Raw genomic sequence first — 16,766 nt, 5'->3', positions numbered from 1 at the left:
AAGATTCGTCCCGTAATACGCTATTACTTGTTGTCACTCGATTCGTTCGCTAAGTCATTGAAAACAGATATTTTTCCTTTATAAAATCACTTGGCGAATGAATCGAGTGACAAAAATTAAAGAAGTTTGTGCCTATCGGCACGCCACTTAGACTCGAACATAAAAAGGAGGCTTCTAGTCGTTTCATTCAAACCCGCGCCACTACGCTTTTGCTTTCAAAACGTCACCTTGTAACGTAACCCACTCTCCAAATGCTCTGATTCTGTTCCAAATGTTCTGAACACCTATTGTTTTGACCCGTCTTAGGGTGAGAAGTTGAAAAATAAAACCGCAACGAAATTCCTATATTTATATCTGGACAGGGCCCGCTCCGCTGCGCCTTCTTTCACTCTCTTATTTTATCTGAGCCCTAAACTGGCACGGTCAGAAAAAAACGTCCTGTTTGGGGGTACTGGTACGGCCTTTCAAATATTTCGCCCAATGTGGATTAGTGCTTTACTACCAAATTTACTCCATTTAAACCTTATATTGCTATGGTCGGTAGTCTCAAATACCTTTCATTTGAGCCAAATATTGTCATTATTGGTTTAAATTTTCATTCGGCCACCTTAATCAAGTATACCAAATTTCTATTTTTGAGTTATTACAAACAAACAAAATTTCGTAAATCGCCCCATCCATCTCCGAGATCTGGCGTTTTTGAAAATAGGTTAAGGGGAGGCTCCATTAAAGTTTGGATGTTAGATCTACTTCATTCTCTTGGTTTTGGTGGGGAATTGGAGTAGCCAAACACTTTGTCCCGAATGTGGATACCAGATTCATACTCTACTCCCAAAAACCTCATTAGAGCTACACATTGCTATAGTCTGTATATATGTATAGTTCAATGGGAGTGTATAAGAAGAGTCGTCCCTGAAACATTTGGCTTTAAGCTCTCTTTTTACCATAATCAACCAATATGTCCAATTTGAGGGGTATGTGAGGTGTGCTCTAATGTTAAATTCTTTTTAATAATTGAGGCGCAATTGCAAGCCGCTTGATCTAGAGGTTCTCTCTTGTACCGCTGAACCTCTCGCTCCAGATCATGTAGGTCGACCTTAAGGTTTCGGGGCGGTGGATACCTATCCACAAGGTGATGATTTGGATGGTCCCTGCGATAACAGCCCAAAGGTATTGCCTAAACTGCATATAATTACCATCTATGTCCCTTGATGGAGGTGGTCCACATGAAAACTGAGGAGACAGCCCGTCGCAGTTCGAAGAGCTGCATTCGGGCAAATCGGAACGTTGTTTCTACTTTTGTGTACGGTGATGGCATGTACAGTTGTAGTCCCAAGCAGCCTTTGAATTGCATGTTGATTCTCGGCAAATAGAAATTGTCCAACGGGAGGAATAATCCCTCATGCGCCTTGGCTACTGATGAGGAAGGGGGATCCGTCTGTACGACCGGGATCACACTACCAATTTTCCAAACATCGGGTACTATAATAGTGTTCAGACAGGCTGAGGACAGTTGTAAGATACTCGACTCCAAGCAGATCCAGATTCTTCAGCATCAGTGTAAAGTTTCCGTCTGGAAGCAGCGCCTTGCGCCACTCAACGCCACGGATGACATTCGTGCACGGTAAATTGTGATGGCTGTCCAGCGGCACGGATACGACGATTGGCTCCCGGGTCAATAAATTGCCATTTATCCAAAGAAATTACCTCACAAGTATCGCCAGCATTTTTTTATTTTAAAACAATTGTTTCCCTAAGCAAGCAAATAAAAAACAAATCAAAACAAAGATCAGCTGCTGTTCTGCAAATTTTCACTGGAAATCGTTGGCTCTTATTCTCCTGCAAATTTTTACTGGAAAAGTACGCGGACAGACCTGTTCTTTCTAGTATTCCCTTGAATTTCTCTATTGTTATTCTCCCATTTGTTATGTCGACTGTGTTCTTTCGTTTGGCTCCACCCCATGCTTGTTCATTAGATGTATGTGTGTTCCCTGTCAAGTATCATGTTATGAATGGGTGTTTATGTTTGTCAACACTGGTCAACTTAAGTAGATATCAATAGAGGAGTTATCAGCCAGAACAGCAAGAGGTATATAAGGCAGTGGCGTAACGCAACACCAGTCAGTCTTATCTGAGAACGCGCATTGTAAACGTATCAGCAAACAGCAGTAAGCAAGTTCAAAAGCAAATAAGTAGATCAATAAATCATTGTTATAACCCTTCATATTCAGGGAGAATGCACATACGATGCATTAATAACATTTTCTCGTGGGGATTTATGGTTTGAATGCATATAAAATCTTCAATCATAAGATTTAATTTCGAAAAACAATTCAAATATAAGCATGTAGCCTATAACGTCAAATACAAATATTGGGTTGCCCAAAAAGTAATTGCGGATTTTTTAAAAGAAAGTAAATGCATTTTTAATAAAACTTAGAATGAACTTTAATCAAATATACTTTTTTAAACTTTTTTCTAAAGCAAGCTAAAAGTAACAGCTGATAACGGACAGAAGAAAGAATGCAATTACAGAGTCACAAGCTGTGAAAAATTTTGTCAACGCCGACTATATGAAAAATCCGCAATTACTTTTTGGGCAACCCAATACATATATCCATATTCGGGGGATTGCATTCCGCCATATGAAAGTTAGCCACAAAAAGATTCAAAGTGTATCCACCTTGCTCATGTCTGAATTTTCGCATATTATTTCATACTCAAAAAATACCGGAAAAATTCAACAGAAAATCGTTGCAGTTAGAACCTAGAAATGAAGAGCGATAGGTTGAGGCACTTTGAAGAATGTTCTACGTTCAGCTATCTAAGGCAAATGTCCTACGTTCGATTATTGCGATTATTGAAGGCTTGTAGTATGTCATCTATGATCCTTTTCTATTAAATATGAAAAGGATTTAAAAATGACAAATGAACTTTATTTATACAAGGAGCCTGCATATTTTGGGACTTGAAACAATAAAAACCTTTAATATACAGCTGAACCTCGATTAGCCTCTTTTAACCGATTACTCCTGTTAACCGGCATGTTGTGCTTTTGGTTTTGGATCTCTATTAACCTAGTTTACCTCTATTTCCATGCTTTAATAATGCTCCCTCAATAATGCTTACCTCTATTATCCGTGCACCTCACACATGGTTTTTTGATGTAAAATTTTGAGATTCCCTTTTTATTTTGAGCAAAATTTAAGTATAAAAATACATTCTGTCTATAATTGAAAGTTAAAAGGTTGAAAAAAATGAGAACGTAAAATTCTTTAAATTCAGGATGAATTAGAACTGATTAAAGATCACAATAAATACATACATATCTCCGTAGGTTGTATCGGCAAACAAACTTCACGCGATATAACAAAAACAAGTAAAAGCGTGCTAAGTTCGGCCGGGCCGAATCTTATATACCCTCCACCATGGATCGCATTTGTCGAGTTCTTTTCCCGGCATCTCTTCTTAGACAAAAAAGGATATAAGAAAAGATTTGCTCTGCTATTAGAGCGATTTCAAGATATGGTCCGGTTTGGACCACAATTAAATTATATGTTGGAGACCTGTGTAAAATGTCAGCCAATTCGAATAAGAATTGCGCCCTTTGTGAGCTCAAGAAGTAAAATAGAGAGATCGATTTATATGGGAGCTGTATAGGGCTATAGACCGATTCAGACCATAATAAACACGTATGTTAATGGTCATGAGAGAATCCGTCGTACAAAATTTCAGGCAAATCGGATAATAATTGCGACCTCTAGAGGCTCAATAAGTCAAGATCCCAGATCGGTTTATATGGCAGCTATATCAGGTTATGAACCGATTTGAACCATATTGTTGGATATCGTAACAAAACACGTCGTGCAAAATTTCATTCCAATCGGATAAGAATTGCGCACTCTAGAGGCTCAAGAAATCAAGACCCAAGATCGGTTTATATGACAGCTATATCAGGTTACGGACCGATTTGAACCATATTTGGCACAGTTGTTGGATATAATAAAAAACACGTCGTGCAAAATTTCATTCCAATCGGATAAGAATTGCGCACTCTAGAGGCTCACGAAGTCAAGACCCAAGATCGGTTTATATGGCAACTATATCAGGTTATGGACCGATTTGAACCATACTTGGTACAGTTGTTGGATATCATAACAAAACACGTCGTGCAAAATTTCATTCAAATCGGATAAGAATTGCGCACGCTAGAGACTTAAGAAGTCAAGACCCAAGATCGATTTGTATGACAGCTATATCAGGTTATGGACCGATTTAAACCATACTTAGCACAGTTGTTGGATATCATAAGAAAACAAGTCATGCAAAATTTCATTCCAATCGGATCAGAATTGCGCACTCTAGAGGCTCAAGAAATCAAGACCCTAGATCGGTTTATATGGCAGCTATATCAAAACATGGACCGATATGGCCCATTTACAATACCAACCGACCTACACTAATAAGAAGTATTTGTGCAAAATTTCAAGCGGCTAGCTTTACTCCTTCGGAAGTTCGCGTGCTTTCGACAGACAGACGGACGGACGGACAGACGGACGGACATGGCTAGATCGACATAAAATGTCGCGACAATCAAGAATATATATACTTTATGGGTCTCAGACGAAAATTTCGAGTAGTTACAAACAGAATGACGAAATTAGTATACCCCCCATCTTATGGTGGAGGGTATAAAAAGAAAAAAATTTAAAAAATGTCTCGATGGTATGAATAAAGGCCTGAAGTAAGGCAACGTCTACAAAACATTGGCTTCAATAAGGAGGGCAAAGTGCTTTTGCTTCTAGATAAGTGTAAGCACAACCAGATGGAACTGTTATGATATTTGAAAAATTTATGGAAGCATTTCTTCCACCGAATCCCACATGCTTAATTCATCCTATGGATCACGGTGCAATCTGAAGTTTCAAACACCGTAACTTAATCATCCAAATACTTTTGGCTTCAGACAGCAGACATGATTCTGCCAAGTCCTGTCCACAAAGACAGCTTTGTGGACAGGTGCTATATCTTGGATCAATGTAACACCACAAGTTTGACTTAATGTTTTAAAAAACCTGCTGCCACAAGATAACGAAAAGGCGAATAATGCTCCTATTATACAATCAATCATTGTAATAATGCCTGGACGTCAATGTATGACCTTTCAAAGTAGATGAAGTGCGATGATGATGTCACATCCTGTGCTACTGTATCTGATGACATGTTACATACGGCTAGCCAAAGCGAAGAATGCGATACTTTTGGGGATTCCGAAGAATTGAACGAAGGAAACTCAAAAGACTCAAATTAGCTCCAGCTATAGAGGCGGACAGTGTTCTATTCGAATTTCTTGAAAACAATATTAGTACAGAAATTTCAAAACCAGGTGTAATGCAGGTATATTGCATACAAACTAACCAAAAAGAAAAACAAAGAATACACGCATATGTATATATATAAATGTTTTCAAGAGCAATATATATATATATATATATATATATATATATATATATATATATATATATACCAATTATATGAAATCATACAAACTATGTATAGTATTAAGAGAAATCAAAAAAAAAACTTAAAGAATGAAATTTAAGAAAAACCTCCATTAAGCTCGGTCCTGAGCGAGCAGGATAATCGAGGTTCAATGTTATAGTATCACCTACTAGTTCCCCTTAACGATAGTGTCTCCCATTATTCCCTTGATAAGAATCGTTCCACATTTTATTATTTCAAACAAATTTCCAAAGAATTGTTTACTTAAATATTAATATTAGCTTTAAACTGTATTTTCTTTCCAGCTGCATTTCCAAATGCAGCAATAAACAAAATTGCAACAATAAGAATTGTTCTACATTTTATTCCAGACAAATTTCCAAAGAATTGTTTACTTAAATATTAATATTAGCTTTAAACTGTATTTTCTTTTCAGCTGCATTTCCAACAACGAAAATGCAGCAATAAACAAAATTTTAGTATATAAGCCTAGTGAAAAATAAAGAAAGGAAGTTATAATTCCAAACCACACCAAACGTCTTTTTTTTTTTTAGCCAAAGTTTTTCCGCAAATAAAAGTGGCGCAGTCGGTAGGATTCCGCAAAGTCCTATCCAACGCAAAAAATAATAAAACAGATTTTATTGTGCGTGATAGAACTAGGATTTTAATCCTTAGTGCGGTATTCGAAATATCCTTTATAAGATTAAAGGATACACAAATTTTCATGAAGGAAAAAGTATAAAGGATATTAAGAAATATCCCTGTGACTAAAAAATATTACTGAAAAGAGAGAGGATAAAAAGATTTATTCTTTCAAACACTTGCGACGTACAAATTAGTGGAACCAGAAAGGATATAAAGATCTATCCTTTTGGTGAACATCCTTGTGTCAGAAGAAAACCTAGTGAAAAAAAAGGATATTCCTTCGAACACTATAGTGAATTATAAACTTCAAAGAAACGATATAAATATCCGTACAACATAATTTACAATTTTACGGACTCAAAATTTAACAAAGTTAAAATCAAAAATAAAAGAACTATAAAATATATCCTTAAACATAACTAAAAACCAAACGGAACAAAATAAAAAACTGAGAAATAACAGTACCAACAAGCTAATAAGTTAAAGAACAGTTCATGCCGAGAACTCGTGTAGGAAAATAATTCCCCACATGCAATTGTCGAAATTTTTTTTTTCCCTCTTCTATGAGCGATAGTGACTCATTATCAGAGTACCCATCAGACTTTGAATACATACCAAGAAGCCCTAATAACGGGTCGACAGCATTAGAACTTGACTCAGGGATTGAATCGAATGATGGATACCTGACTGACGAAAGAACAGAACATTACATTCGTAACATAGGAAGTAACAGAAACAGACGCATTTTGAGAAAGAAACTCAGACAATATTTTAGACGTAATTAAACAAAAAAAAACAAAACAGGACTATAGCCCAAAATATAAAGGAAAATCAATAACTAAAATGGCAGAACAGGCCGAAAATCAGATTAACAGACTAACCATAGACCCACTAAAATACTTAAACAACTTACCGGAGTTCTATGGGGATTCAAAAAACTTACAGACTTTTACTACCCTCGTTGACCGAATTTACCCACACTTACGCACATACGACGAATTGTCCCAATTACTTTTCTCCGACATTATAAAGTCCAAACTCAAAGGAAAAGCTAGGCAGGCAATTGAGATAAACTGCCACGCGATTTCACGGACTGACATAAGAAACATGTTGCAAAACAATTTTGGGGACAGACGTTCTAGTGAAGAACTTTTCGACGAATTAAGGAGTGTGACTTTCAGGACGAACACACTAGACTTCTATAATGACGTAAAGGACAAATTGCACAGACTAAACAACAAACTGGTAGTTATACTAGGAGAAGGTGAAGCAACTAGGCAAAGTGCGATTAGTAATAAACACACCGCTTTAAACATTTTTAAAAGCAAAATTCCAGAGCCTATGAAATCCATCCTGTTCTGTAGGAACCCAGGAGATTAGGAACAGGCCATGGACATATTATTTCAAGCCGGCTACGCATACACCGGAAACAATGAAAATAGAGCACAGCCCAACGCACAATCTAGTAAACGAAAAAACTACCAACAACCATTCCCAAATCACGGAAGAAACCATCACCAACCATTCCCAAATCACGGAAGAAACCATCAACAACCATTCCCAAATCACGGAAGAAACCATCAACAACCATCCCCAAATCAAGGAAGAGATTACCAACCACCATTCGTAAACCAAGGAGGAAATTACCAACAACCATTCCCAAATCAAGGAAGAAATCACCAACCACCATTCGCAAACCAAGGAAGAAATTACCAACGACCATTCCCAAACCACGAACGAAATTTCCAAAACTCTTTCCATGCAAACAGACAAAACACTAGAAATCAGCCTGAACCCATGGAAATAGGCACAGCCGAAAATTTTCAGGACAGAGCCTCGACAGGCAATTACCATATATAATGGTAAAAACCAAGTTAGGTCACTTGAGACTGATAGTGGATACTGGAGCCACTAATTCAATTATTAATCCAGGAATTTGTCATCCGAAATGGATACACCAAATAAAACCTCTTGTTATTAAAACTCTCCAACACCAAGTGACCATAACAGAAAAGGCAGTAATTCCAGCATTTCAAGAATTTAATATAACTAGTAATGCGTTTTTTTTTATGTTTTATGTTTTAAAATTTCACAATCACTATGATGGGTTACTAGGCAACGATATACTTAAAACATACAATACTTGCATAAATTATAAAAACAATTCCATACAAATAAACGGACAGGACATACCAATACTTTTTGACAATAAGAATAGCGAAAATAGAGAAGAAACAAATGACAAACCAATATTTTTTGAAGAACAATATAACAAAAATTTAAGTAAAATCATGCCCACGCAGAAGGTAGGCGATGATACCAGGGATATGAAGCAATATCATGGCTTGGAACAACAAATTAGGACACAACACCTTAATTCTGAAGAGAAAAGATGTCTCTTACAGCTAATAAAAAAATACTCTTCAATCTTCATCCAAGAAAATACTCGATTGAGTTTTACCAACGTTATAAAGCATAAAATTCGGACAAGAAACAATGTTCCAATAATTAGTAAATCCTATAGATATCCTTACATACATAAAGAAGAAGTCGAAGGACAGATACAAGAAATGTTGCAAAATAATATAATAAGGCATAGCAATTCGCCTTATTCTGCCCCTATTTGGATTGTGCCAAAAAAGGCCGATGCAAGTGGGAAGAACAAATGGAGACTTGTCATTGATTACCGTAAATTAAATGAGGACACAATCGATGATAAGTACCCCATACCTAACATTAACGAAATACTCGACAAACTGGGAAGATGCCAGTATTTTACAACACTTGACCTCGCAAAAGGATTTCATCAGATTGAAATCGAAGAGGAGGACATCCATAAAACTGCCTTCAGTGTGGAAGGAGGCCATTACGAGTTTTTACGAATGCCGTTTGGGCTAAAGACAGCCCCAGCGACATTCCAAAGGTTGATGAACTACGTCCTTAGAGACTATATCAACAAAATCTGTCTGGTTTATCTAGACGATGTGATAATATTTTCTACCTCACTGCAGGAACACATAAATTCAATAAAACTTGTTTTTAACCGTTTGCAAGAAGCCAACCTCAAGGTCCAATTGGACAAGTCGGAATTTTTAAAAAGGGAAACTGAATTCCTTGGCCATGTCGTGACATTATAAGGTATAAAACCTAACCCAAAAAAAATCGAGTGCATAGTTAACTTCCCCATCCCCAAATCACCTAAACAAATTAAACAATTCCTAGGTTTGACTGGTTATTATCGTAAATTTATAAAAGATTATTCGCTAATAGCTAAACCCATGACAAAGTGTCTTAAAAAGGATGCCAAAATAAACACATCCAATCCACAATATCAGGAAAGCTTTAATACGCTAAGAAACTTACTAATACACGATCCAATCCTCGCTTACCCCGACTTTACTAAGAAATTCACCCTAACAACGGACGCTAGTAACTTTGCCCTTGGAGCGATACTATCTCAAGAAAACCACCCGATTTGCTATGCTAGTCGTACCCTAAATGAACACGAGATCAATTACAGTACGATAGAAAAAGAACTTCTAGCAATTATTTGGGCCACAAAATACTTTCGCCCATACCTTTTCGGACGCAAATTCATAATCGAGACAGATCACAAACCGCTAACATGGCTCTTTTCAATTAAAGAACCCAACTCAAAACTAGTCAGATGGAGGCTCAAGCTGTCAGAATTCGATTATGAAATTAAATACAAAAAGGGAACAAAAAACAGTAATGCAGATACATTATCAAGGATCGAAAAGGAAATTGTCGAGATCAATTCATTAGGAAACATCCAACCCATTTTTAAAGAGAGCGATTCACCTATAAATTTATTTAAAAACCAACTCATCGTAAAAAAAATTCATTCCGGATCAGCACGGATAAAAACCGAAAACATCTTTCAGAATATTAGAAAAACCGTAACAATAAAAGAACTAGATAAAGAATATGCAATTATGATTTTAAAAACCCACTGTCACCCAACACAAATAAATGCAGTTCTGATAGGCAATGAATTTTACGACACTTTCAGAGACACTTGTAGGGAATTCTTTTCAAATAATAACGGATTCAAATTAATCAGAACTTTTAAAAAACTAGACGATATAGAAGACGAACTCCAACTAACAAACATAATTGAGGAAGAACATCTTAGCAAAAATCACAGAGGCATTCAGGTAGTGTTCGAGGAACTAAAAACAAAAATTTATAACCCCAAACTTAAATTAAGGATAACCCAGTTTATTAACAATTGCGAAATATGCACATTGGAAAAGTATGACAGAAGACCACCTAAACTACCTTACAAACTAACGGAAACGCCCACAAAACCCAGGGAAATATTACACTTAGACGTTTTCTATACACTAGAGAAACAACTTTACTTAACTATAATCGACAAATTTTCAAAACACGCCACAGCATACAAAATTAATGGAAGATCATGGATAGAGTTTAAATCAAAATTAATGCAATATACCGGCACATTTGGAAGAATAGAAAAAATTGTTGTTGACAATGAGTTAGGATTTAAAGCTATTCCGATTCAAGAATATTTAAGGAAAGAGAACATTAATATACACTACACATCAAACAGTAACCATACATCCAACGCAGATATCGAACGACTTCACAATACATTGAACGAACACTTAAGATTACTACGACATGACGAGCAATCCAAAGACGAAACGACAGAGGAAAAAATATCACGTATCATTGGATTTTATAATAATACGATTCATAGCACCACACAAATCAAACCAATAGACTTTATAAATAGCAAAGTACATGAGGATAAATATCCCGAAATACATGATCTAATGTTAAAGAAGAAACATAACTACATATATTAATAAACTTAACAAAAATAGAACCGATATAGTGATAGAGGAAGGTACTAACTATATAAGAGAAATCCGAGGGGGTAAAAATCATAGGAGGTACAGAAAGATAGAATCTAAGAAAGTCGATGAAGATCATATTGAAAACACAAAAACAGGGCATAAATATTACAAAGCACATATAAGACCTCAAAAGAAATACCAAGACAAGAATAACCCTAAAATTAAAGCAAAATCTAGATAATTACCATTCCCTTTCAGATGATTAACTGGATCATAATAATGGTTGCATTTACTACAGCAACCAAGGCCCAAACCCTCGACATACAAGACCTATCAACCAATAACGGATACATACCAATCAAGACAGGAGAAACCAAAACCATTGAACACTATACCAAGATATTACATATAATAAACACCACAGAATACGAACGAACATTAGAAATAATCAAAACTAATATTGGCATTTTAAAAACATCAAATACCGAATCAAAAAGGTTACTAGATACAGTAAACAAAAATTTTATGGCATTAAAGGCAAAAATAGAAAACCTCAACCCACATTTTCGAAAGAAACGGGCTCTCTTAAATATCCTAGGCAAAGGCTTAAAAATTATTGCTGGCACAATGGACAGCGACGACGAAACACAAATTAATGAGACCCTTCAGCTGCTGCGAGCGAACGATAACAATTTAACAGACAAAATTAATAACTTAACGTATATAAGCAATATAATGAACTCTCAAATCCAGAATATAACCAATCACATAAACTACTAGCAGAACATTATTGGAAACTACTTAACGAAACTCAAAAATATTATAGGGAATAAAATCTCAACCATGGAAGAAGAAATAACCTTTATAGAACACATATACCAGATCAACAACGATATCTCACTTTTACGGCAACATGTGGATGACATCGGACAAATTATCTTTTCCAGCAAACTAGGAATAATTCCTACAGATATTCTTACTCAAACCGAACTTAACCTAATTACAGACTTTGACAGTTACACCAACATTAAAGTAACCATAGCACTCCACGATAACAACGTTATCATAATTCTTTCCATTCCACATTTTTCAAAAGATCCTCTATCCACGGTAACATTCGTACCAATCCCTGATAAGAATAACAGATCCATACAGCTTAATTATTCTGACGTACTCATAGATCTAGAAAGTAACGTTTATAGTACTTACATTAAAGATAACCTGAAAAGAAACCTAATTAAAATCGAAGACAATTGTTTGAACAACATACTAAAATTCGAGGAAGCTAATTGTAAAATGCAACCATCAAATAAACAAGAAGTAACCGAAATCATTTCGGGAATACTAATTCTTAAAAACTTTAACAATAAAATAACTCATAACTGTAACAAAGCCAAAGTGAGAATTACCGGCAACTTTTTGATCAAATTCGAAAATTGTGAAATAAACCCATTAAATAAAACTTTTACGAATATTAAAATAAAAATACACGATAAATTTATCCTACCAAACCTTATAACAAAAATTAAAGAAAATAGTAACACAACTCTAGCCGACATAAAAATTGAATCATTATATTTAAAACAAATAGAATATGAAGAAACATTGAAACAAGCATTGTATAAAGATAAGAATACAAAAATTTAAAAGTTTTGGCATCGATGTCTCTATTATTGTATCAATTTGTATCTTAGTTATTTTTATATACATCATTAAGAATAAGAACACATACGTAACAAGAGTACAATTAAAAGATGAAAATATTATAAACAATGGAATAAGAATAATATAGTTTCGTCGGAGCCTCAAACTAGCGGTGGGGGTGTTATAGTATCACCTACTAGTTCTCTCAACGATAGTGTCTCCCATTATTCCCTTGATAAGAATCGTTCCACATTTTATTAGTTCAAACAAATTTCCAAACAATTGTTTACTTAAATATTAATATTAGCTTTAAACTGTATTTTCTTTCCAGCTGCATTTCCAAATGCAGCAATAAACAAAATTGCAACAATAAGAATTGTTCTACATTTTATTCCAGACAAATTTCCAAAGAATTGTTTACTTAAATATTAATATTAGCTTTAAACTGTATTTTCTTTTCAGCTGCATTTTCAACAACGAAAATGCAGCAATAAACAAAATTTTAGTATATAAGCCTAGTGAAAAATAAAGAAAGGAAGTTATAATTCCAAACCACACCAAACGTCTTTTTTTTTTAGCCAAAGTTTTTCCGCAAATAAAAGTGTTCAACTGTATATAGAATTTAAATTGGAAAGCAAATCTTAGATGCAAGGTAGTCTATAGCTTTAAATACAAATATATCCATATTCGCGGTATTGCATTCCGCCATATGAAACATAGGGACAAAAAACGCCTCAAGATTAAAAGTGTATCTACCTTGCCCATGTCTGAGTCATCGCATACCATTTCATCCTCAAGTATTTTTAACATTTTTAAAATTACCAATGGCTTTTAATCACTTATTAGTAGGAATCACATTGTCTTTTACAAACAATATATGTACATATACTGCAATAGTAAACCAGCCACAGTCAAATTTCTCATTTGCCTTCCTTGCCTTTTCTCTCGAGAATCATATGCTCCATTCTAAGAGAATTATAATTTTTTTATTACACATTTTTGTGAAAATGCTGTGCGTAAATTGTGGGAAAAGTCTGCTTCAGTTGCTTAATATTTTCAGTATTATACAGATAGCCGAGCAGCAAACAACTAGCCAAATCTTAGCGGATTTAGAAAACAAATATTTTGAACAAGTTGAAAAACTCACATTAGAAAACGGAATAAATGTAAGTTTTTAAATAGAATAGGTTTTAAATAATAGATAGGGATTTGTTTTCAAAAGCAAAACAATGTTAATAATATTATATCGTCTTGAAGCGTAAGACAAAGAATCGAAAGCAATGAAGATCTATTTTTAAGCATATGTTTTATAACAATAAAATTTAAATTAATGCATTGTAAAGACTAGGGGCAGAACAAGTACAACTGTTGCCGAATTATGCGGTTGACCACGAATTCAATGGCCTCTAACGGATAGAAGTGGCATATATCCCGCAAAGAACGCATATACATGTGAGCATTTGGCTTTACACATACATGCACAAATGCCTTAGAAGATTTTAAAAATAATTTGTCTACTAACCAAATGGCAACGTAAACAAAGTGTTCAGATGTCGGTCGTATTGAAATTAAATACTTTTGTTCAACCTACATGTTTTGGTGCTGTCACAAAACTTTAGACGATATCAGGTGTGAGGGAGAGATGAAGAAAAAGAATATGATCTTTTGACCGTTAGACCAAAGAACGGCAACAACTGATTTAAAATCAGTAGACAGATTTGGCTATATTCATTGTTACAAACCCTCCATGGCAACCGAACAGACTGAATTTGCTTTGTAGGGGTATAGATTGGGGAATTTCATTTACCTGGGCACTAAAGAATGCGTAGCTGTTGTCTGTTTCTCTTAAAATTCTGTGTCAGTCATCAATATATTTTTAATTTTTCTTATTCACTCAACAGAATTGCCCGTCAATCATGGTCAACGAAATAAATAAGCCCTCTGATGGACAGGCTGCTTCCAATCAGACACTGACCGGTACTCAAGTAGAACAGCAGCAGCAACTCATGGAACAAATGGAACAATTACGTGTACAAGAGCAACAATCAATGGAGAGCCGAGAAGAGTATGAGCAAACTGTAGAATCGACAACTACGAGTAGCTGCAAGAGCTCTATGGTGGCCGAAGAAGTAATGCAAATACGTTGTACTACCACAGAAGAGACAATCGTTGAAGTAGTAGATGCCGATGAGGTTCCTGCCGGAGCTGAGTTGGTTGAGAAAACTCAGTTGGCCAAACGTTTGGCTGCCTCCAATCAAGCACTAGTAGATATGCAAACTGAACATAAGCAACTAATGGAGGAAATGGAGCAACTGCGTGCTCGTGCCGAGCAATTGCAGAGTGTAAAGGCCAATCAAGCGGAAAGCCTGCAGCAATATGAGAAATCGGTTGAAGAAAGCTCAACAGTAAGTAGCACCTCGTCTGCGTCTGGCGTAGCCCAAGAAGTGATGAAAGTACGCTGTACCACCACCGAGGAAGTAACCGTAGAAGAAGTTGACGAAGATGAAAATCCTGAGGAAGCTGCATACATAAGAGCAAAATTAGCAGAACTTGCCCAGTTGAAGGCCCAATACAATCGTGTACAGAACTTAATCTCCACTACCGACATGATAGAAAAACATTTGTCAAAGCAAAAAGCCAACTCTTTAGCCGAAGTTAAACAAGCTGCTGAAGCCATACGAAGTACTGCCTCTACTCTAACTAAGCAAGCCAGTCATGAAGTTGTTCAGCAACAAAGTTCCGAATCAGTTCGCAGTGCCACATGCAACGCAAAGAAACAAGCAAGTCACGAAGTTGTACAGAAACAATCTGCAGAATCTTTACAAAGTGTATCATCCTCCAGCGTTACAAAGCAGGCTAGCCATCAAGTGGTTCAGCAGCAGCAATCTACTGAATCAGTACAAAGTGTCTCCTCCAGCGTCACACAACAAGCTAGTCACGAAGTAATGCAACAGCAATCTGCCGAATCCCTGCAAAGTGTTTCATCTACTAGCATGGCAAAACAAGAAAGTCACCAAGTTGTTCAGCAACAATCCAGTAAATCGTCCTCGTCAAGCACCGCTGTTATGGAAGCGGCCATAGAACAAAGCGTTTCATCCAGCAGCTCTGAAGCCACAGTAGCGGGAGTCGATGAAAAGCAACAGCTGTTGGTTACTATGATAGACATGTTTGACGACTTCAATAGCGATTTAAAAAAGCAAGCTGAAGGCCTCAGATCAGAAAGAGAGCGTATCAAGGCATTGAAGGAGACCATTATACGTTCTAAACAAGAAGGACCTAAGTAGTTTAATAATGAAGTGTTATACCCATTGTTTTTTATTTTAAATAAATGTTGAAAAAGTTTTTAGAAAAAATTTAACATAATAGTATAACCATTAGGTTAATTTATTTATGTCAGGGGGTAGATTACCGTATACGTGAACGAGTAAAATCGTTCGAAATCTCTCTATTGTGAATTATGTATCTCTTTATTGAACAGGAATTTTTGAAAAATTTGAATGTTTAAATCGAGCACTACTTATAAAAACTCGGACATCAAAATTTATATAATTGGTATACCATCCACTAAATAAGACATGAAATTTCATTCGATACGAAAGCGCATACGAACACGTATGCTGTAATTTGGCCCAGCTTTAAACAAATCGGTGTTTTGTAGAGCATGCTTTTTTCTGCCAAGAGATAGATTTCTTTCTTAGAAAATCTTGGGTGTTGTTGTGACATTGCGTTGTGTCGTCATTCATTATTTGTTGGCTAGGTTCTGTTAAATATCAAGAACTCGGAACTATTCAGTTTGGGAGTGGTGTGATAAAGGATGGATCAAATCCATACGAAAGCATAGGCTTATCTGTTCGCACACTTTTCTAGTAAAAATTTGCAAGATAGTAAGAATAGCCTTTACTCTATTTTGCTTTTTATTTGAATTAAACAGCTGAATTTCATAAAACAGCTGTTCGATGCTGCAAATTTCTGCTGGGAAGAAGCCTCCAGAAGAAATTTCCAAGCTCTCAATTACCAAACACTCAAAATTGCGCTCGCTCTTACGCACTCGTCCGTTCTCTTCTGCTGGAAAATAAAGTACGCGAACGACTTCCAGTAACAATATATGCAAATTTGCATATATTATTG

The 16,766-nt window shown here is 35.8% G+C and overlaps 1 protein-coding gene across 5 annotated transcripts; it reads left to right on the top strand.

Moving 5' to 3' along the window:
• The first annotated feature begins 2,138 nt into the window (after window positions 1–2,138).
• LOC106093574 (secreted 45 kDa protein) lies at window positions 2,139–16,009 on the top strand. 5 transcript variants are annotated; one of them, XM_013260645.2, is made up of 2 exons: window positions 2,139–2,168; window positions 14,540–16,009. In XM_013260645.2, exon 2 carries the CDS (start codon window positions 14,555–14,557, stop codon window positions 15,920–15,922), a length of 1,368 nt encoding a protein of 455 aa, XP_013116099.2. In that variant the 5' UTR covers window positions 2,139–2,168; window positions 14,540–14,554; the 3' UTR covers window positions 15,923–16,009. The 5 variants fall into 5 exon arrangements, with proteins under 5 accessions (XP_013116099.2, XP_013116096.2, XP_013116098.2 ...); XM_013260642.2 differs by lacking the exon at window positions 2,139–2,168 and adding an exon at window positions 13,670–13,804; XM_013260644.2 differs by lacking the exon at window positions 2,139–2,168 and adding an exon at window positions 14,005–14,090.
• The last annotated feature ends 757 nt before the right edge of the window (window positions 16,010–16,766 follow it).

This window comes from Stomoxys calcitrans, chromosome 1 (genome assembly GCF_963082655.1).
Source record: "Stomoxys calcitrans chromosome 1, idStoCalc2.1, whole genome shotgun sequence".
Classification (NCBI taxonomy): Eukaryota; Metazoa; Arthropoda; class Insecta; order Diptera; family Muscidae; genus Stomoxys; species Stomoxys calcitrans.
Note: the sequence above shows the minus strand (reverse complement) of the source record. Positions and strands in the feature narration are given on the sequence as shown.